General features: G+C 43.0%; 1 protein-coding gene across 1 annotated transcript in view; it reads left to right on the plus strand.

Annotated features, from left to right (window-relative positions):
* The window catches only part of LOC112688752, a 52900-nt gene that overhangs the window by 19266 nt on the left and 10870 nt on the right, over nucleotides 1-22764 (plus strand). Inside the window, exons 2-3 of the mRNA XM_025562103.1 lie at nucleotides 10630-11887; nucleotides 22126-22758. Coding sequence (XP_025417888.1) covers nucleotides 10630-11887; nucleotides 22126-22758 — 1891 coding nt within the window. The remainder of the gene's footprint in view (nucleotides 1-10629; nucleotides 11888-22125; nucleotides 22759-22764) is intronic.

Here is a 22764-nt window from a genome sequence, read left to right on the forward strand (position 1 = left end):
TGGTGGTGGTGGCGGTGGTGGCGGCGGTGGTGGTGGTGGTAGTGGTGGCGGCGGCGGCGGCAGCCGTGCAACCTTCGTAACGGGCCGCCGCCTCGTGCGGTTAGTGTGTAATGCGCCGGCCGACGGAACAGAACGTGTATCGATAGCCAGCAGCTGCTGTCTGCGTGACCGCGTGCGCTCTTGTATATTCGAGTGTGTGTGCGCGAGAGCGCGCGCTCGTACAACTCATTATAATTATCATTATCATTACAATATCGCCTCCGACACACCGTAAATACATTTCTGCAGATGTAACGTCATCGTCATTGGACGTAAGTAACCGTCTTTCTCTCCGTTTTTTTTTTTTCCGGTCTGTCGTAACTTTTTATAATTTTTTCACTTCTCCTTCCGTCGTCCGTGTACACATACTGTAGTATATATATATATATATATATATATGTATGTGTGTGTGTGCATGTATATAAAGTTTACGTAGTATTATGCTATGTGTACCTATTCGCGGCGGAGGATTCGCGCGCGCGAGAACGATATGAAACACGTACCAACGACTGAACGTAACGCGCGCGCAATATCGATCGTCGGCGTGTGTTGTGTGCGGCTCGTCGTTTTTCTCTTGGCCGCCGCCACCTGTCACCGCCACTGCTGCTTCGGGACTTCGGGCGCGTCTCATGTGGTTACCGGTTTTTGCGCGCGCCTCTGGGTTACGGATTTTCTTTATCCATCTTTTTCCCGTCCGTTCTCACGTTCTCCGCACGATGTTCGTCACGACGACACCGGCGCGACACATAACGATCGGGTGGCAGCTTCGGCGCGCGCGCCACTCACCACCGGTCGACGCCGAATTTCGTTACGAGCGACGGCGGGAGACCCCTCGCTCGCCCGCCCGCCATCGGCGCCGCCCGGTGTAACCATTGCGGCGCGCAGCAGTTGGGAATCGATAAACCCGACGACGGTGAGCCCTCCACTATACACACGTCGTGTGCCAACAGAAGCACGAAGCACCAGCACCAGCAGCACTTCACCCTGTCGCTATACATACGTACGAGATTTGTGTCCCGAAAGCTCCGCCGAGCGGCTTCAGCACCGCTACCACCAACAACAGCAGCAGCAGCAGCAGTACGATGGTTTTGTACGGAAACAAAACCGTTCTCTCTCTTTCACCCTCTCGCCGTCACACATCGTTTCGTTTCTTTCTCTTCCTGTTCCGTTTTTATTTTTTTTATTCCTTTTTTTTTTTCAACCCGACCCTGGATCTTGATATTTTTCCACCACCGTTGTCTCGTTGCTGCTGTAGTCGTCACCGTCGTCGGGTCAACTATACTATACATGAATATAATAACGTGCCGCGTTGTATACTTATATACACGGACCCGTCTCGGGGCAAAAAGAAAGGAAAAAAACCAAATTTAATGACGACGAAAAATAATAACGACATGACGCCGCCAGGTATATTTCTCATTGTTTTTCCCCGTCGTCGGCATTTCATTTTCACTGTCTTTCTTTTGTACCGTCACGAAGTGCGTGCGTGCGTATAAAAATAAAAACCCGCGTTATCGTGTTGTTGAAACACTAACGTTCGTTCGTCTTCTCCTGTTCTGCTGCCATCAAACGACAGATTTAAAGTGTAGCAACAATGGTAGGGACTCCGAAGAACGATCGAGAAGCGATGTACTCCTCTGTATTATGCGTATGTTTAAAGAATGGGGAGGGAAAGAGTAGAGATGGTTCTCGAGTGAGGTGGGACCATCGGCGGTAGCGGCATGTCCTTCCGCGACAGAAATTCTCTGCCTTCATCAAGACCGTTTCAAGACCTAAAAAAAACCCCCTGTAATCAGTTCTCATTGTTCTTGTGACCGTCGTCCTTTAATTATTCACAAATTACACGTGAGAGTGCGTCATGATGTTGCTGTGATGTAATTTTAACTCTGACCGTGCTCGATGAACAAATGCAAATCGTACTCGTATATGCCGGAAACGCGGTATGTGTTTTGCGTCGTTCCTTTTTTTTCTGCCAGCGCACTGCTGTGGTTTGTGAGTATTTTGCGCGTTCAGTGCTTCGGCTGCTGCCCACGGGTTATTTTTAAACCCTCCGCACAACACCCTCTCGGTTGTAGCGGTTACGCGTTATATAATAATAACCTCCCGACGACCTCCCTCTCCCTCCTCACAACAGAGCCCTATATATCGCGTGAGCGTGACGTAATGATGTGCAGAGGAAATCGATCGCGATAGTGCCTTTTGTCGAATCCCTTTTTTCGCACATACAAAATATAAATATGATACACTTTCTAATGGTCGACGAGCATAATATATATAATACATAATGGAGAAAATCGTATACGTGATATCTGTACAGCCGCCTCGCTATCCCTTCTTTTCTTAAAAAAACGTATTAACACACATTTTTTGAGTGCATTTTGGAAGTGCGACAATATCTATACACAAAACAAAATTGGAGGGATTGATGTTGTCTTCGGGATTGATGAAGTTATGCAAGGTGGTGTAGGAAGTGTGGTGGTAGAGTCTTGTAAGCGCTGTAAGATCGTTGCTGTATTATAATCGCCCGTTGTGTACAACAAAAAATAAATTTAGTAGCGATGTTTACTTTCATTGAATTACTGGTACTATTTACTGCGCGGAGGTATATGGACGAATGTTAGTTACCGTACGTATGCAGGCAAATCGTCCCTACGTCTACACAAAAATGTTCCAACTAGGTGAGCTGCGTGTCATTATATTTTATAGTACCGTTCAGTATTTGCAGTTGTTGTTTCGTGGAGGGGCATATTCATAATATTATTATTATTACATTGGTTTCGAAATCATTTGTGGCCACGCAACAGCTCTTTTCTGTTTTTATTTTTATTCTATCAGCGCTGCTCGTAAATCACAAAAATCGATTATATTTTGGATTGTAATATCAGTGCTAATCGGTTGCGGACAGATTAGTTTCTCTTGCAACTTTGTTTTTACTCCGTGCTTATAGTAGAATCATTTCGACTAAGAGACGTTTCAGTGGCGGCCTTGAGTGTGCATAGTTTTTATCGTCTTCTTTATAATTCATTATATGTACACGAAACAACACCAATAATAAAGCTAATGAAGCGTGACGTGCCGATAACAATTAAACACGTGTGTGTGTGTGTGTGTGTGTTTGCTTGCAGCAGCGTATGTTGTATCATTCTTAAGCTCGTTCGATTTACACTTGTTTGGATATAAAAACCGTTAATATTTTAATATTAAGATGGGTTACGAGGTAACTACGTTTAAAAACTTAATTTTTTCCCTTTATCCCAGATTGATTTTAATTATATTTAACCAGAGCAATAACTATTATAACCTAAGTTTTGTACTTGCATCATTTGTTGCAGACGTACTCCTTGCACTTTAAGATTAATCATTGGATTTTTTTTTAAATTAAAATGTTTGACGGTATAACATCATGTTTATGTGCATTTCCAATCGTAGTATGAGAAAATAATATTTATTTCAAAATGAATGTTTTTATGTAAAACGTATCGAATTGTCGTGTAATCGTAAACATCGCACTACTTCAGAAAAGGTGTTAAATGTTCGTATACTTCCGAAATTTTATGATGGGTAGTAAAAACTGTCCCGAGACTTTGCACGCGTTGCGCGGAAATTCTTGGATTTCACCACGCAATCGTGTATTGTTACGTTATGTGCACTGTATACGCGTTATCGTTTTCGAGTGATAAACACACGTTTACGGAGCTCGTACGACCTATTGTTTTTGGCTTGCACTTACGGCGACGGTTGTCCTCGGTGTAATAAATGGTGTGTGTACATGCGAACGCTGACGACGACGCGAAGACCACCGACGCCGCTCCTTTTCCGTCGTATCTTGGTCGACGGCGAAAACGTAGTAGTACATATATCCGCCCCGCCTCCCCGCCGTCCCGTCATGTCCCGTCACTTTTCCCGACATGGTGCAGTAGCTGTGGCTAAACGATTAACGAGAGCGCGCTCTCGCCAAGGTTCCGTCCGTCAGTCGGGAACAACCGTCGTCGTACCACCTGCGACATGGCGTACGCGATAACGTCACCGTACGCAACACATTCTGTAAACGAGGAAACACTTGGAATCGGCATTCGAACCCCGACCTACTTGAAACGTACCTTTTTATAAGCTCACGAGCACCGGCAAGACGACCAAAAGACTACCCAAAAGTTACGTTTATCGAAATCGCTGTATTGCTGCGTAGAACCGGTACTTTTGCGGGTACTCGCGAGCGCCGTAAGATTCGTCGACTTTTCCGTTACGTGTTTACGTCCGTGGGACGGGGCGGTGCGCGATCGATGTCGCCGCGCGCAGTGCCCGTGGTACCGCAGCGAGCGGTTCGCTAGAACAATGTCAACGTAATTGCGTACGCGGTAAAAGACGCGCGCGGACGGGCGGTGGCGGTGGACAACGCGCGGTAATATTTTAAGTGCGCGAGGAATTGTTACGAAAATTGTTTGCCAAGGACGTGGAGAGGCGCGATATAATAATTGCTACCGCGGTGGCCGTTCCCCGCGTAGAGCGCGCCCGAAGACGTGCCGAGGCGTATACGGCATCGCGCGCGCGAAGAGAGCATCAGCGCTCAACGCGATTTGCCTTCCGTCCGCCGGAACGCGCGTGCACGCGGCTCTTCGACGACGGGGCCCGTATTGGCAACCGTACCGCGGCAGCCCGCGGTCGCGCTGTAGCGTCGCCAGGTAGGCGAGGACGGTCTATTTTCGCGCGCGCGACCACGGTGCCGGCGGTGCGGGGCGCGAGGCCTCCGAAAACGTGCCGCGTTGTGTTGTTCCGCCGCCGCCTAGCACTCGCGCGCCCGTCAAGTGCATTAACCATTACGCGCGACGATAACTTCTGCACGGTATACAGGGCGAACCGCGCTTGGGACCGCCCTGTATGCGCACCTTTATTGAATTACGTGTGCACCGCAGACGTCGTCGACCGCTTTTAGCGCGCGCGTTATCGATTATCGCCGTAGCCGCAGTAAACAGTAATCGCGTTGCGATTCGGAGTTAACAACATACATTTGTACATGTATACGTTCGCGTACACACGTATAATATATTCACACGTGCGGTGCATGACGCGGTACGTACACTGCGTACGATACAGTCGTGTTGTTGCGTTGGACGAGGCGGTGACGAACAACCGAGGTAAAAGAGGGGACGACTGCTGCGTGGAAAAAATAAATGCGCGCTAAATTACCGCCGGTCGGTCTCGAATACCGTCTAGAATTTCCTCTGGCCCTCCTGTATAATATGTGTACATAATATTATAACGGCGGCGACCGTATAGAATTTCTTCGCGCGGTTCCTGCCCGCCTCTTGCGCACTTTGTTATATGCGACGAGTGTATATATATATATATATATATATATATGCATACATAGAAGCCAACAGCAGGCTGTCCAAACCGCGACATGCGCATATACGCCTTATCGGTGGACCGACCGCGCAGATAAGACGGTGGCGGGTGTGTGGTGATGTTATTATCGCGCGGTTGAATACCGCTCGTGTACGGCAAGTTTGACACATTCGTCTACGGCGATGAGCATCGGCGAGAGGACCTCTGCCCATAAATATTTAACGACGGCGACGCGTATAAAATGTGTTTGCGCTCGCCGTAAACGCGTACCCGTAAACGGCGACCGCGCGACGTGCGCGCGCGTGACCTAAATATTGTCGTCGGCGACTACCGCGGGACGGCGTGTGCGGGGCACCGCCGCGTGCGCGACCGATGGCGAAACGCACGAGCCGCGATAAAAAGCGCGACCTTGGCCGGCGGAGGACTTGAGCCCCGTGAGCTTACGTGAGTCGTCGTGCCGCTCGGCCCGGGAAACCGCTGAGGGCGCTAGTGTTACACGCGCGGTCCTCGTCGTCTTCTCCCGTCTCGTTGTCCGTTATTCTATGTTCCGCGCCCGCTATGCTCATATCGCGCGACAACGGCCACGGATCCGGTGCGGGCTAAGGTCTGACGAGGAGACGACGTCGTTACCATATGGACGCTCGGGACCGAGGCGGTTTCGCAATGCAGCCGCGTGCTATGCGTACTGTCCGTCGGTCCAGTCCGGGCGGCGGCGCGCGCGCGCGCGCGCGTGGAAAGCGGCTGCTGCCCGAGCGAAGTGGAACGAGGACGTGCGACGTCGACCCGCACTTCGGTTAGATCAATCGGCAAGGATCATCGCGTGTGCGTGCACGCCCGCGTTCATCTCGTCGCCGCCTCTTGGAACGTCCAAGAGAACTGCTGGAAATGTTACGCGCGCGCAAGTTCGTTTGGCACGTCTCGCGCGTCCGGCACATGCGACACGTCTTCGGGCGGCCGGGATCCGTCACCGAGCGCACGTATATACCACCGACGACGAGGTCAGAGACCTATTTAGTCGGTGCCGCCGCCGATGATGACCGTTTCCGTCCGCGCTGCGGTACGGAGAACAGAACAAAACCCGTTCGTCCGCCTCTTCCCTTCTCACTCGCAGCGTACCCGCAATCATCCGCCCCGTCGCATACCTACTCTTCTTCCGATACTTCCGAGTGCATTTTACATTTTACTTTTACTGCTTTCGCCGCCGCCACATCCATTGTCTGACGTCGATCCGTCTACGTCGGGTTCTAGTCCCGTGTCGACTTCTTTGCGTAGAGACTTTTCTACGCGTAGCACAGTACTACGTTAACTAGCTTCGTATGAACCGTGTGCTCTTTAACCGTTTGTCAAGTAAAACCGCGCGCATGGGTGGGTAGACGTTTTAAACACAACGGTTGTGCGCGTACGACCACCACACGTCGATGTCGTACCGTAATGGTCATTACCGTTGGAAACCCGTGGTCGGAACCCAATTGCTCGTGCGTTGCAAAGTCGGCGGTGCCAATCATTGCACACACAATTATACGCTATCGTGTTTCGATAGCGAGGGCGTTTACGTGTGTGCGGTTCCGAACGCGAAGACGCGAGGCGGTATTTTCGTTGTGTGTGCGCGCAGCAGCTATTCTACTCTATTAATATTTCGATCTCGTTGGTGTGTACACAACGGTCTCGCGCACATGGAGTATTTCTGTTTAGTGTTGTAATTGTTCACGAGGGGCGCAACATGTTTTCGCGTACACTTGTGGGGATACATATGTGCAACGACTAACAATGTTTGAACTGGACCGACTAATCGCTGTCGTGTGTGTACATAGCGTGTGTGTACTCGTCATCGTTGAATATTTCCCAACGTCGTAATCGAGAGCACTACTCCACACGCGTTTTACACGCGTTTCCTTCTTTATTATTCTTTCGCGCCGCCGTTCCGTTTTATTGTAGTGGCGGCGAGCGAGTACCGCCGGCGTATGCGACAAAATAAATTGGACGTAACGAACGCGACCAGTCGGTTTTGTGTGTGTGTACACGGCACTCCATTACGACCCCGGTTGGGTTTCTATTTATTAAATTAAATTTACTTTTGTAAACTCGACGGTATCGTCGTCGATATAATTTATTTATTTAATTTAACAGTAAGTAGTAGTCGTACGGGTTTTATACGTGTAGTATATACACGAGGGGGACATCCGCAGTCGCATTACACTATGAAAAACGAAAGACTAGAAAACGCGTAGTATGGCGCGTCCATGTGATCGTGGTAACGAGCAAAAATATTTCGTCACTGCCCAAGAGATTATTCGATCTGCCGTCGCGTTTTTCGGTAAGAGAAAGTTGTCGGCAGCGTTGCTAAATTTTGTTTCGAATAAAAACACCATCGTCGTCTCAGCTCCGATTTAGTTTATGACCGTTTGCAATCGATCGATCATTGTTCATTTTCTCATCCTACTAAATATGCTAGCAGTGCGTATATGTGACGACTGACGGCACGCACTCCTGGACTTTTTCGTTTACCGTTCATATATTGTACAAAGACCCACGACGCACCATCTTCGTATTTTCTAAAGGGCATTAAATTTATTTATTTCTTCGCTATCTTGTCAATTTTTCAAATCGTATAACTTTACGTTTCGTCATTGGTATATGTATAATTGGTACAGCTATTGCGTGGACATCGATCGCCAAGCGACTTGCGGTGACAGCAACTTTTTACGTATTCGCGCGTGAAACACATTTACAACGCTTTCTCTTAATGATATTATATAATATCATGTATACTGGTGAACTTTTGAGTGTTTGCGTGTGAGGGATGGGTTTGTTGTTTATCCGGCAGACTCAAGTTTACAAAAATTAACTGGCCATATAAGTTGATGAGTGTTATTCTTTTAGTCTGCGAAATGTTTTCGTTCGGATTATATATTATTAATCGCACGATCTGAGATCACTAAACTCTTATATCACCATCATATCCCTGTGTACGCTATATGTTATACAATAATCATGTAATAATAAATATGTTGCTGTCGAATGCCGCGTAATGCATTAAGTACACAATGCTATGTGTTCTAAATGTGTACGCAATGTCGCTATTGCACCGGGGCACGCAAGCTGAAGTCGTCGTCGTTGATCCCGATCGCCTTGCTGTCACGAAATCGCATTGCATGCAATATCCCTACGGGCGCTGTACGCTTGTATTGGAGAACGTCAACTGTTGGGGTGCGGGTAAGGGATAAATCCTTCGAGGGTACTTCAAAACCCACTACCCCGCGATACATACACGTCCTACCCGCCACGCCGGTGTTCGGCCGACGGGATTTGATGCACCGACTTCCGTTACGCATAGGGACACGTTGCCGTCGGGTTGTTTCAGGTTATCGGGTTTTATTTTTTAGGATGTTGGCCGCAGCAGTACTGTTTCATCGGTTTATTAATGTAATTGATTCCCTAGACAGCCGCTGACGTACATGGTTGTCTTATGCATCTATGGTAAAGATGCACGACGAGTACCTCTCAGAAGGTACTTAAAACGGTCGAGCGGCGCTGATAGTCATCACGATTGACTTTAATTTTTTCTCATTTATTTGCATTGTTCATAACTTAATTTAAAAAAATACTCTACGTTTTCGTTCATCTTTAAAAAAAAAATGTTTTTGTTCTTTTTAACACTATAAAATCCTTCAGTTTTTCTAGCAAGAAACATATCATATATTTTCTTTTTATAAACATGTTCGATGATTGTTAATTCATCATCAGTTTTTTCTAAAAGGAGTAGTTTGAAGAGGATTTTTTTTTCTTGTGGTTTCATAACATATTGTAAGTAAAAATTATTCACTATTCACAACAAAAACTCAAATCACATGTAAATAGGTCCAATATACACGTACAAATTATGGAACCGAATAAAATATATATATGTTGGACTTGATAAAATAAAAACTCGTAGCCCTTTTTGGGACGCATTTTCTATTACAGGGAATTCGTCATTGTTGCGCACGACACGTGAGGTCAAAATTTCGACCACACCGCGACAGCCGCATTGATCGCGCGTCCTAAGGAATTGCTCCTGATACGGTTACTCTAGTCACATGACACTTTTTTGTTTTTTTAGACGAATCGGCTCGTATGTCAAATATATTATCGTATTGTGGGGAGGGGGGACAAATTACCATCTTAAAATCCCAAAAAATATCAAGTACGTCGTGTGTGACATCTTCGCTGTCATTCGGACCATCATCGTTCAATGCTGTGTATAGGTACATTTAATTTAAAATATTTGATATTTAAGTAATAATCAATGCGTCGTTCATTTGGTAACTGTATGTTTTACAAGATCGACGAGCCCCCGGAGTTCCTCAACGGGATGATATGTATTAATCTTAGAATTTTGGTGTGTGTCATAGACCGTCGGGATTTCACTAGATGACTACCGGCGGACATTCGTTAATTTTAACCGAACGTTACACACGCATCGATTTAAATCCCGTCGCGACATATAGTACCGCGCGACGTACGTTCGTGTGCCCATGGGCACGGCTACCGATGCGTTTTATACCGCTGAATTTGACAACGTGTTTTGAACGACGAGTTTTTGCGACGCTTATCCGGGCGCACCTCCCGCCGCCGCGATCCCTTCCACACGTGTCACTCCCTGGCGGGGCGCAGTAAAATGTACGTAATCCACCGTCTGTTGTACGTATTCCGATCAGAAACTCGCGTGTCTGACGGTGTAATAATGATAATAATGTCTACAACATGATATTACGTGCACCAACCGAGCCTCTGCTGCCGGTGCGCAGTATTCACGCTCTTCAAGGTTCTCCGCGTCAACCGCGCCTTGACATCGATATCGACGTCATCGGGAGACTTTCGCGCGCGCGCGTGCGTTACCACCACAGCGGCCCGTCATCTCGGCCGCGGCGACGTTCGTAACGTAATTACAATGCCTACATCAGCGCGTACGGAACTTGTACGATTTCGTTTTGCTACCGTCGCCGCTGTTTCGCGTGCCCTAGTGCGCTGATCGACCGCGCGCTGCAAGAAACCACCGCTCCATCGTGTTAAGGGTTCGGTTGCGCGGGACCCCCCGTCGTGTCTTGATATCCGGTGCGACCAGATGTGCGCCACACGTGTACGCACGCTTTGGCTTATCGTTCGTCCCCGCGTATGCGTTTCATAGCGTATCGGTCTTATGATAGCGGGCGGGGGGAGTGTATTGAATGTCCGTGAGGATAATTAATTTTCTTTTTTTTCTTTTAGATACACAAATATGGTCAAGACGGCCTCGTCGGCTGCGTCGGCGGGCTCGTCGAGGGACCACCAGCAGAAATCTGCCAACATGAGCAGAATGAAATATTCGCTCCAGCAGACGTCCTCGTCCGCGCCTTCTTCGTCGACGACCACCACCGCGACGATGGCCCTGCCCCAATGCAAGGTGAAGCGGAACTACGCGTGTGCCAAGTGTGCGTATTACACCCAAAATCCGCGTAGCTTCCTGCATCACCAGAAGAATGTGCACGCCGAACGGCTTAAGGTGTACGAGTGCTCGCACTGCCTGTACGCTTCGAAGCACAGCCAAAAGCTGCAACGGCACGTGCAGATGGTCCACCGGTCCAGCTCCAAGGGCACCAGCAAAGGTCACGGGAACAAGAAGAACGGGAACAGCAAACCTCTGCTGGTGCCACCGGTCCGGATCCGAGTGCAGCGTAGTTCGGAGAAACACACGGAACAGCAGCTCGGAGAGCTGGTGATCGTGGAAAACGTGGACGTGAGAGACCCCGCGAACGATACCGAAGATATCGAAGAAGACATTGAGGAAGACGAGGCGGACGAGGACGAGGAGGGGATCGAGGAAGAAGAGGAGCAGAATTTAGACGAGGATATCGGAGAAGAGGAAGAGGCCGGAGAAGAGGAAGAAGAAGTTGACGACGAGGAAACGGAAGACTGCAGCGAGGAGGGTTCGCCGGATCAGGACGAGTTCTCGACCGCGGCCGAGTCGCCGCGGACAGCGGACGCGACGCCTCCGCCGGCAAAGCCACTGTCGTCCAAGAAACAGTACAAACTGGAAAAGCAATCTGCGAATTTTATCCGATGCTCCGTGTGCCCGTTCGGCAGCCACAGCCAAACGTTGGTGAACCGGCACGAGAAGACGGCCCACCTGAAGAAAAAGTTCTTCCGGTGCATGAAGTGCAACTATGTGACGCACATGCGAGCCCGGTACACCAAGCACGTGAAATACCACACGATGCCGATCATCAAGTGCGCGGACTGCGACTTCAGTACGCCGTACAAGTGGAACCTGGACAGGCACAACCGCAACCACAGCACCAGCGCCCCGGGCACGTACAAGTGTTCGCACTGTTCGTTCTCCGCCGACATCAAGCAAAGCCTCACCGTGCACGAGACGAACCACCACGTGCCGCCGGTAGGCGGTGTGTCCACCGGCGTGGGGATGCACCGCCGCCGGTACAGGGTGGGCGCTTCCGACGCTCCCGGCTCCAAGGTCGACGGTACCGAGGTACGTACACCCCGCGTTACACGCAATATTCTTATATTAAATTACACATAATATTGTAACTCATGTCGGTAAAACGCATGCGCGCGTATTAACCATCCGTACCTTAAAATCCGTAGTACCAACGCGCGGCGTTGTTTTCGCGCTGCGCGTACCGCCGCAACCGTCGTACGACGATCGCATTCGAATACGGAATGATTAACCAACCTATCTATCGAGCCTTTTGTCGGTGAGCGCAGTTGTTGTTCGTACGATCGTACACCTGTGTCCGTCGGAACAAATGTTTTTTCAAAATTCGGCGTCTTCTTACGCGCCTCGTGTGGTTCTCGTTTTGTGCTTAAAACTGCCTGTCGTCGGAACGCGAAAATAATCGACAAATTCAATACCAACTTTTGCGATCGTTCGACCGGTTGTTGTACACGTCACACCCGCCGGACGTCCGCTGGCTCGTACTCCGACGACAATATGATAATCACTAATGACTGATGAGTAATGGGGATAACAATATGACAATGTACGCGCGACGATAAATTCACTTAATGCGCATCGCCGTCGATTTGCATGCAACGTTTATTATTTATTTATTTTTTTTTTTAGGACACGGGTCAAGTGTACATGATCTATTTATTTTCGTTGATAAAACATAATAGGTGATTCTATTATACGTTTAGCACACTAATGTATATTAAACGTTGATATCAAAATAATAAATCAATACGGTTTGTCGACGGTTACTAAATTTGATAGTTATTAAGTATAACCGTACGAGTATGAACTTAATAAGCGCGTTGTTAAAACAGTGCGTGTAAATCATACATACCAGTATAAGTTTCTTAAAAATGAATACATATTTCGGAAATTATCTGTCTTCAGTTAAATTTCACGGAAACGTCAGAGTGACATACAAAATTCACCCGAATTCCACCTAATAATACTTTTGAAAAATACACTTAATTACCGCTCTCTCTTACAGTAAATTCACTAACTAAATAATAACTACGTTACACTGTAAAGTTGTATTTATAATAAACATACTTGACACACAGGTTTTTAATAAATAGTAGTTCACGTAAACATCATTGTCCGTGGCCCTTATTAAATTACAACATACGCATTAAAGAAACGTAACAAAACGAATCTTAAAATATTATTTATATATTTCTCAAAAATAAACATAATTTAAATCTTTTATTTTTGTTGTTTAGTAATCGGTTTTGTTAACGTTTTAAAATTACCTCTCATCAATTATATAATTTATATTTATAGTTCTGTAGGTGGTAAACCGTACACAACTAGTATTTTGTACACGGCACAGAGCTTTTGGGTTTTTCTTAATAATACTACCTCGTGTATTGAGTATATATGTTATATATTACATTGCTGTCAGTTTCAGACGAATAATGCGTTTGTTTACAATAATTAGTTGTATATCTTCTAATAAACCTTAAATTACTCTTGATCTTGTTGTACTACTGTCGACTCGACATTTACCATTAGCAAATATTAATAATGCGATTAAAATTATTGGTAGATCACTATAAATAATGGTTACATGATATGTTACATACTTTAACTAATCCCATTTTTATTTTTATTTATTAAAGCCATAGATTTATGCGTATGTTTCAATTAACCATAAAAACCGTGTCCTCTCCCACATTAAATTGTTATTAAGTAAGTTTCTTCATGGAGTTTAACTAGTATTTAGGAGGTCAACTAGAATATCTCTGAAAAACGTCTTTGTATGTTTATATATAAATCGAACGTCCAATATAACCATTTTATTACAGTAATATAATATAATCAATGTTTATATTTTCGACTTGGACACGGTTGATGTTTGTACTCGTCCGTCTAGTTCTATTAAATATCACACAATAATAATACGGAATTCATATCAATCGATTTATTTAACATTCTATTAGTGTTGCGGCACTTCTACGCCATTCTGTTGCAATGATTGCAAGTTCTACGCATTTAATGTCGCGCGGTATTTTTTTTTCTTGTAACATCGTCGAAATACCTTCCAATCACGTAGGTCATTATCATTGCCGTCTGAGTGTCTTATCTGGACACAACCGTCCTTAAGACTCCGCACGATTATTGTGCGCTTACTCCTGTTGTATGCTGTATGGCATTACAAATTTTAGCGCCTCCAGACTCGTTTTTATTGCACTCTTGTAGTTTTTCCCTTCATATTCGTGTGCTATATAAAATAATATAGATTTCAACATCTATTGCTATACTATTTTTTAATAGATAAAGCCTTGCGAGAACACACGCGTTATATTATTGAGTACCGTACCGTAATCATCATGTAATTTACAATGTCCAATTAACGTACTTGTATTATTTCTATAGACTTTGAACATGGTTAAACATTTAATACACCTCGAATTGCTTTACGTTTATTTATATGTACTTATAAATCGTTTAAAATATTGAAAATGGTTAATTAACCGTTACAACGATGTAACTTGTGATTTTTTAATTTTTTTGTTGCCATCCATTTTTATGTTACTGTGCGAATCTATACAAAATCGTCCACCATTTGAAAAAGGCTAACCGTCGTCTGCCGAGAAATCGTTTGTCCGCGATACCCTGCAATAACGCCAACTACACAGTACACGTCCGTGTGCAACGGTAATGTAGTGTTACGATACTGTGTTGCTATGACTCAATCAACCCGGTTATTATTCACACCGCCACGAAGTGGGAGCGTATACGTCATATACGACGGACGCAACTAGATAAATATGTACGATTATAGTACAACCCTCTATAGTCCCTCCGTCCGACTGTTCCCGCGATTGATTCGTGATAGTTATCATATAAAAAACCCTGCAGGAATCGTCACGATACACGATAACGAAAACTCGATGTTCATTGAGAACTCGGAACTCGAAACACATTTTTCTTTGGTCCCGTTCGCAGACCGTAAAGCATAATTGAAAAATACATTCAAATACCTGTGTATATTGTTACCGTTTTTCAAAAACTATTTTGCCGCCTTTTTTTATCATCGTTGTTTACTCGGACGCGCGCCGCGAGCGCCCCATTATTTTATCTTATTTTTTTCTTACATACCTGTCGGGTATCATCATACGCGGGGAGGACGCCGTATGTGTTGGCGAATTAATAGAGAGCAGTGCCGTGCACGTATTGCAATGGGTAATCGTAGTAATTGTAGGTAAATGTACAGAGCTCTACAAGTAATAGTCTATTTTTCGTTGTAATATATAGTTGTTCGCGTTCATAATTAGTAAACACAGTTGTGAAAACACTTGGACGAACCGTGACAACACTTATGCGGCGTATGAAGTAATTATAATTTAACTGCGCGAACTGCAATAGTGCCGTAGCCGCGCCGCGGTACCGTGTGCGATTTAAATGTTATACAGTTATACCCCACCAGACGACTGCTAACTACAGTTTTGGTGTTTTTCCTTCCTCGTACTGTGGCGGACACAGCAGTGTACGTGCGCGAACCTTTTTTCGGCGGTTGTTGAAAAACATACAAATCGCGGAACAATAATTTATAATAATTTTATTGTTTATACATACGCAGTATGGAAATGCTCGATGGAATGCTTTTGGTCCCTGTATTTCAATATGATATGTGTGATACTTTTTTTTTTTCGATAAGTCGAAGTTATTTGAGTTGCGTTTTAGCTTTTAATTCGAATTGTTCGACATACATTACCGAAAATTACTGAAACAATATAAGCCGGAGGCTAAAATATATCGTTTTTCGTACTGCACGCTTGAGGATTTTGTCATACTTCCCTTTCAAACTAATGAGTAACACAGTTAAAATAGTTGGTGTTTTAGATTTTGCTGATGATACATCTTGGAATTTTAAAAATATATAAGATAATTTAATAAAAAAAAATGTAAAATTAAAAACAAATACCATAATATAGAGAATAGAATCACAACACACTTTTTAATTTCGTACTACACAAAGTGTGTCGTACTGCAACACAATTTTAGTCTCTGACATAAGTGTACGTATATATACTGTATGTTCATAAAAAATAAACAAAATGCCTAACGAGAAACGGGGAGCAGAACTATCGGAAATTGATGATGTGGAATTACCTTTGATTTTCATTACCCATGTCCAGGCATTAGATGATTTACAGACAGCACCTAAATATATTAAATATATAAAACCAGAAATTCTAGAAGAGATTTTTTCCGCGGTCAACATAATTAAAATCTTTACATATACGTCCTTCTTACACATTTCACTATAAAATACTTTTTTAAAAATTATAATACATACATGCATATGTTACACATGGTATAAGTAAATTAATTTATAAAATTAAATATTTGTGTTGTACAATAAAATATTTTTAGTAACGCAATTATTTTTTCGCTCCTGGCCGATTCGAGTAATCGAAGCTTTCTGCAAGTTGAATTTCCGATACTATTCGAGTTTTTGCTACTATTCGAGTTATCGAGGTTTCACTGTATTGTTACGGACTTGTACTGACGGCACGTGTGTATGACGAGTCACACTTGGTGTACCAAATTCCGATGCTGATTACACTAAGAACTGCCTCCTATGGCTGTGTAACATTTATGTTTCGTTAAGTACACACATTTGTCGGATCGTTAGGACAACGAAAAAACACCAACGGTTATAAATTATAATTATTGTATAATCCAACTGTATACATTAACTTAATGGTTTACGGTATTCGTCCGTCGTCGTTATTGGTTTTCATTACTATATATTACCACCATCAAACGTGTAGATTTCATCATTTTATATCGTTGTCAATTGTCAAGTTGGGATTAAAAGGGCCTACTATTGTCTCTTAATTTGTTGTTCACGTACTATTATCGCTCTTTTTGTTAAACGTTTATTTTAGCCTAATCATGCTTGTTCGTGTAAAATAATTGAATACAATTCGTACGGTTTCTAAACATTTATATTAAAAGTTACAATATCACATGTATTCTTTCATAACATTTAAAGGATACAACAAATTTTTGGTGTAGGGGTTCTTTGGGATTCGTGTGATTTATTTGTTAGATTAAATCTCGCAAAATGTTGTGACATTATATTACTGTAAATTTAATACGAACTGCAAACAAAAAATATTACGACCAAAGAGCTTAGAAATTATTCACATACATTATGTGTATGTTTAATAGTTATAACCTTCGATAAAATATTAATGGGTTCATTATATTGGTACATATAAAAAAAAAAAATTATTTTATATCAAATTTCTTTAAAAGTACGGATCAAGATTTAAATACACACAAATAAAATGCGTATTTAAAGTATTCGTCGTTTAACAAACTAAAATGAAAGTATCATAAGTGCCAATTATACTCAATATTCATGTTATACGTTCTAAATTAAATTTTGTATACTAGAATAATCGACATGCATCGAGATGTCGTACAATGAATCCGATAATTGCTTTGTGTGTGATGGACAAAAATTAAAGGATCCTTTCGTGTAGGATTTTCCAAATTATGACCTTTGGATAGTAATTTAACAACGAACACATGGCATATTAATGTATACATAATATACTATATAGTTATTATTTTATTTTGCTGCTGCAGCAGCAGCAGTAGTAGCTGCGCAGCCACAGTCAGCAGCAGCCCGTGTTCACAAACAGACCGCCGTTATCTTATCGGTTACTGTTGATTCGGCGACGTCGTCAGTTACAGGAATTGATACAAATATTTATATTGTATTATTAACAGTGGGTGGAATGTTTTCTGTTATATCACGTCTGTCCAGTGTCCTCAGTTCTAGTTTTGTCTGCACGCCCCTCAGTCAACAACCGTACTGACAACAACGTATTGGGTACGATTTGGAAGAACTCGAATATATTGTGCGTCTTATAAATTTATCGTATAAATTATATTTAATTCTCGTTATGTTCAACTGGGTACATTCTTATATTTTTAACTTTTAAATTTAAATCGTGAGTTTGTCTATGAACGACTTGTTTACGACCAGTGGAAAAACAAAACGTGTTAGTTAAAACAATTCTTTTCGTTTTCGAGGTAAACGCGCTTTCCATTGTTATCTCGCGCACTATGACGACAAATATCGAGTATGAAGCTTTTATCGAATACTACATTTCTACATAATAATTACAATACAATACATACAATACAATTACAATACTACATTTCTATTAAAAATTAAATCGCGCTGAATAAGGTGTCGAATTATGTGTACAGAATTTTCGTGTGTACGATACATGTTATACACGATTGTTCTGTTATTTTCTTTCGTTACATAGTAATATTATAAGGAAAAATCTACATATACATATGTATTTGTAATTGTCAATATTCTTTCTCTTTATAATCGTTACATAATGTATTTTAACAGATATTTTTCTCTTCATGAATGCAAATATGTACAAGAGTATGAAAATATTTCTAAGCACATTAAATTTTTATAAATTGTATTGTTTGCAATTACTTAAATATATATAGGTATATATAGTCATTCTTCTTTTTCTTTGCCTTTTATCTTCCACTTGTCGCTCAAACACACCAGCTACTTTTTTATCATCGTTTTTATAACTATCAATTTTTATCACTTATGATTAATCGATTGTTTGATTTATGCTAGTGATGTACAATTATAAATAATGATCTATAATAATTATCCTCCTGTGTGATTTTATCAATATTCAACAATCCATCCACAATTCAATATCTCACTTTGATATTCGTATCAGCAGATGTTATATCCTTTTTACTTGTATTCATTTTTAAACAATGCAATTTTCGCATTTGCAGTCGCAGCTGTCGTATCTCTTTATAGCCCTTATCTTATAAGATAAAAGATTAATCTATCACCACCGCTTCTCTCGTATTTCTCATCTGTGTGCGATAATTATATGCCGGAGCCCCCTCAAATAAACCTTTTTCTGTTTTTCACATTTTATTCGAAATTTTTACTATTACTCGTTGTTAAAATTAGTCTTATCGTTTTATTGCGATTATTAATTTAATTTTAAAAGTCACATAGCGTATCGAATCAATAGCATCATAAGTGTTTAAATTTATTTTCATCAATAACCGATTTGATTTTAAATTTAAAATGTTTCTTACTACATACGTACCAAATTAATATTAAAATAACTGATTCGGTGTTGGCGAGCAGATTTTACTTGGTTCTCGAAGTAAATGCTTCAAGTTTATTTTGGTATTTTACTTGTTAAATAATTTTTGTTTTTTAATTCCGAATTCCGATTTAAAATGTGCATCGTGTTTCAAAGGATTTTAATATTATCACAATTAAGTGACAATTTACTGCTTATCTATAGAAATCATTCTTCAACGGTTTAGAAAATATTACAGAAATTAAGACGTGTATCCTGCTTGTTATTCGTATATTAGAAACCAAATGAAGTAATTATTATCATTGATTATATTCTATATATATATATATATGAACTATTCTATAATCAATGCTATTATCTATTACCAATGGTTTTCATCACGATTGATTTATTGATTATTGTAAAAGATAAAAAATGAAGCAATGTTTTCTTCGTAACGCTTTAAGTATTCGGTACAGGTTTTAACAAGTTAGTGTTGATTTTCCAGAACAAAACTAGTCGATATTATGAGTTTCTATCGGGTCATATATTCCGTCGATAATCTAGTTGGGTCAGTGCTGCTCGGTGCGTTCTTATTCTTAATACGGTACCGATATCATATACATAAATAATTGGCGATAAAACGATGATAAGAACAAGACAAAGAACCCATTGAACCGTTAACGAAGCACTAATTAAATACACGTTGAGATGAGTTTTATCTTGTAATTAACTTAGTTCCATATTGTTTTCGATAACTTCAACGCGGAACAAACGTTTAAAAGTTAAGTAGTTGTACGGTCAAAAACGAGTAGTAGTACTGCGTTGTTTCGGACAATCGCGTGTTACGTGGCCGGTGAAGAAATTGAATTATTAAATAAAGGCCGCAGCGGCCGCGTGTGAATACACGCGCGTGCGCAACAGTAATCAAATAACAAACGAACGGAGTCGTGTCGGTTCGGTCTGCGCGAACCGTAAGATTTCCACGTGAGTGTGTTCCAGTGACGGTAGCCGAGCCGCCGTTTCAACCCGCGCGCGGACGTGGCCGGTGGTAAGTCGTCGTTTAAGACATCGTCGTCCGGTGCGCGTGCGACTCCTCCCCGAGCGGATCGGTGGCCGTGGGACGCTCGGCTGTTGCCGCGGTGAGGAGAGTGCGTTCCGCGGGCCTTCGCTTTGCTGCCGGAAAGGAAATCGTGTACGGCGCGGTGGCTGTAGAAGATCCCGGGGAGGGAACACGCAGGTTTAAAACCGATGTTCTAGCGCGCGTCCGGTGTACGAATATTATCGCGATAACGGTACTGCACTCCTCGGGGGCCCCGGAACGTGTTTTCGGGTCGTCCGCGCGACAACGGCCGTGATCGTAAACGCCGTACGTGTACGCCTTAACGGCTACTGCTCTCGTCGTGGTCGCGTAGCACCCATCGCGTTTCGTGCGTCCGCGCGCACACGCCGTGGACGCGTGTTCTTACGGGGACCGCGCGGTACACACCTAACTGCTGCACCACCGCCGGTGCCCGCGAAAAACCGTGTGCTCGTCGTCGTATACTTTGCGCTCGGGCGTCCGTACCGTTGCCACACCTTTATTTACAACGTGTGAAAAAAAAACCGTTTGTACGTTTTGTCGTAGCCGATAAGCCGGAGCACGTTTTGTCGTTTCAAACGTTTGATGTAACTTCGTCGTCGGCTCTCCGCCGAATGAATGAATAACGTTTTTTTTTTTTTCGTTCTCACTCTCTAACCCCGCTCCTATGCCTAAATCTGTACGTTACGGTATTGCCGAAATTATATCGTGCAACTCGTAATGGCGTATATGTCTGCAGTCGGTTTATTACTGTGCACACTATTCGAAGCCTGAAGGAGAAAAAAAAATAACAAAGTTTTCGCGCGTACGTGATTTTAGAGGAATACGTTTTATTCGCGATTGTTAAAATTTAGCCCTAGAATGATCGGCTTTCAGGGTTACCTAGGTCAAGTGGTTTGACGTGAACTATGAAAAACTTTTTGCGTTTCACTTTTGTTTGTTTACTTATTACATGTTTTTATTTGATCACGATCGTTATTATTTTTTTTTTTTACTTTAAGGTACTTTTCTTAATATTTTCTGAAATAATTAGTTTATTTTCTTCAATGCATTGTAGTTAGTTGGTTTGATCGATAGAAATGTATCAAGGAATGCTTATCAATCAAAATGTTACAATTTTTTTTTACTAAAATATTGAAAAATATTAAGGATTGATTTTCATTAGGTTCCTTTGTTATAAATTAATGTTTATGTAATATTTAATTCCACGAAGAGCAAATTATTGACCAATAATAATTAACAGATATAATTCGGGTTTACGTAACACTTGCATTTCAATGATATGATAATACGGAATGAATTTAAATAACATTTACGTTTAATTCCTATACCTAAAGGACAACAATAATTTATGTTTCTTCGTTTTTACGCCTATTATATATGTATAATAAACAAAAAATAAGGTTTATCGGGATTATAGTACACAATAATTAAAGATAATTTGGTGGCTGATCATATTCTAATGTTTATAAATACCTGAATATTATATTGTAAATGAGATGTTTGGTATAAGTCTTTGTAAATCTTCAAGATGCAAGTAGGGACGGGTCCACTGTTAGAGAACTGTGGATCGGACTATTTCAAGAGGCCACTTATTAGGCCTTGTAATAAAAAAAACCCAATATAATCATGTATTTTTAAGTTTATTCGTGATTATCATTGAAAACATTTACATTTATTTTACGAAGAATTCCGTCTTACAATGTGGCTCGGGATAGAGATGTTTTATTGTACTATAAAATTAAAACAGTGGCCTCATTTGATGGGCGGAGGGTTGGCAACTGGGCCATTTGTCACAATCTAGTATTAACTTCAACGTATAGTCGGTGCACATAAAAAATGTAAGAAGTCTTGTATCGACCAATTTCGTCGACAAATATTAACCGTGGGTCAGCTGACCTCTTGAAGCCTCTTCCCCTAGATCCGCACCCGGATGCAAGTATACCTAAAATAAGCGTCAAATTGTTTAATGTCGATATATTATTACAGAACATCGTAATGTTATAAACGGGATATCATTTAATTCATGTATACTGATTTTCGTTGATATTTTCTTCTTCCAGATCGTGACTTACGAGTGTACCAAAGACGGTGGGATCGTTGAGATCATCTCCGAGACGATGACCGGATCGGCGAACAAGAACACCGGCAGCAATAGCACGGTGGTTAAGAAAACGACTACGGTGACGAGTCCGAGCACGGCCTCGGTGTTGAATACTACGACCGCAACGACGCCGACAACGTCGCCACCGTTATCGGTGATTCCAGCGCTGAACGCGTTGGACACGAAGTCCGCGGCCACCGAAGAGAATAAATTGCCGCCGGCTCGCCGCCCGATGCCCAGGCTCATACCGCTTGTCGACCAAAAGGTACAGCGACGGCCGCCCATGATTATCCGGTTGCAACAGCCCACGTCACCGTCGGCCGACGATAACGCGAACGTCGACGATTACTACAACGTAGCGGCGGGCCAGAGCGCGCTCAGCGATTTCGCGTCGCTCATCGACGACCACGAGGACGACGACGGTGGCGCGACGTTCGACGGCTGTTACTACGCCGGCCGCGACAGCCCCACGACCGAGCCGACCGGCATCGCGGCCTCCTTGGCCGCGGCGGACCGTCGGCCGAGCGGCGGCGGCAGCAGCAGCAGCACGTCGCCGAAGAGCAAGACCGCGTCGTTCTTCGACAAGCTGAAGGCCCGG

Source organism: Sipha flava, unplaced genomic scaffold (genome assembly GCF_003268045.1).
Source record: "Sipha flava isolate LNK unplaced genomic scaffold, YSA_version1 3_pilon_pilon, whole genome shotgun sequence".
NCBI lineage: Eukaryota > Metazoa > Arthropoda > Insecta > Hemiptera > Aphididae > Sipha > Sipha flava.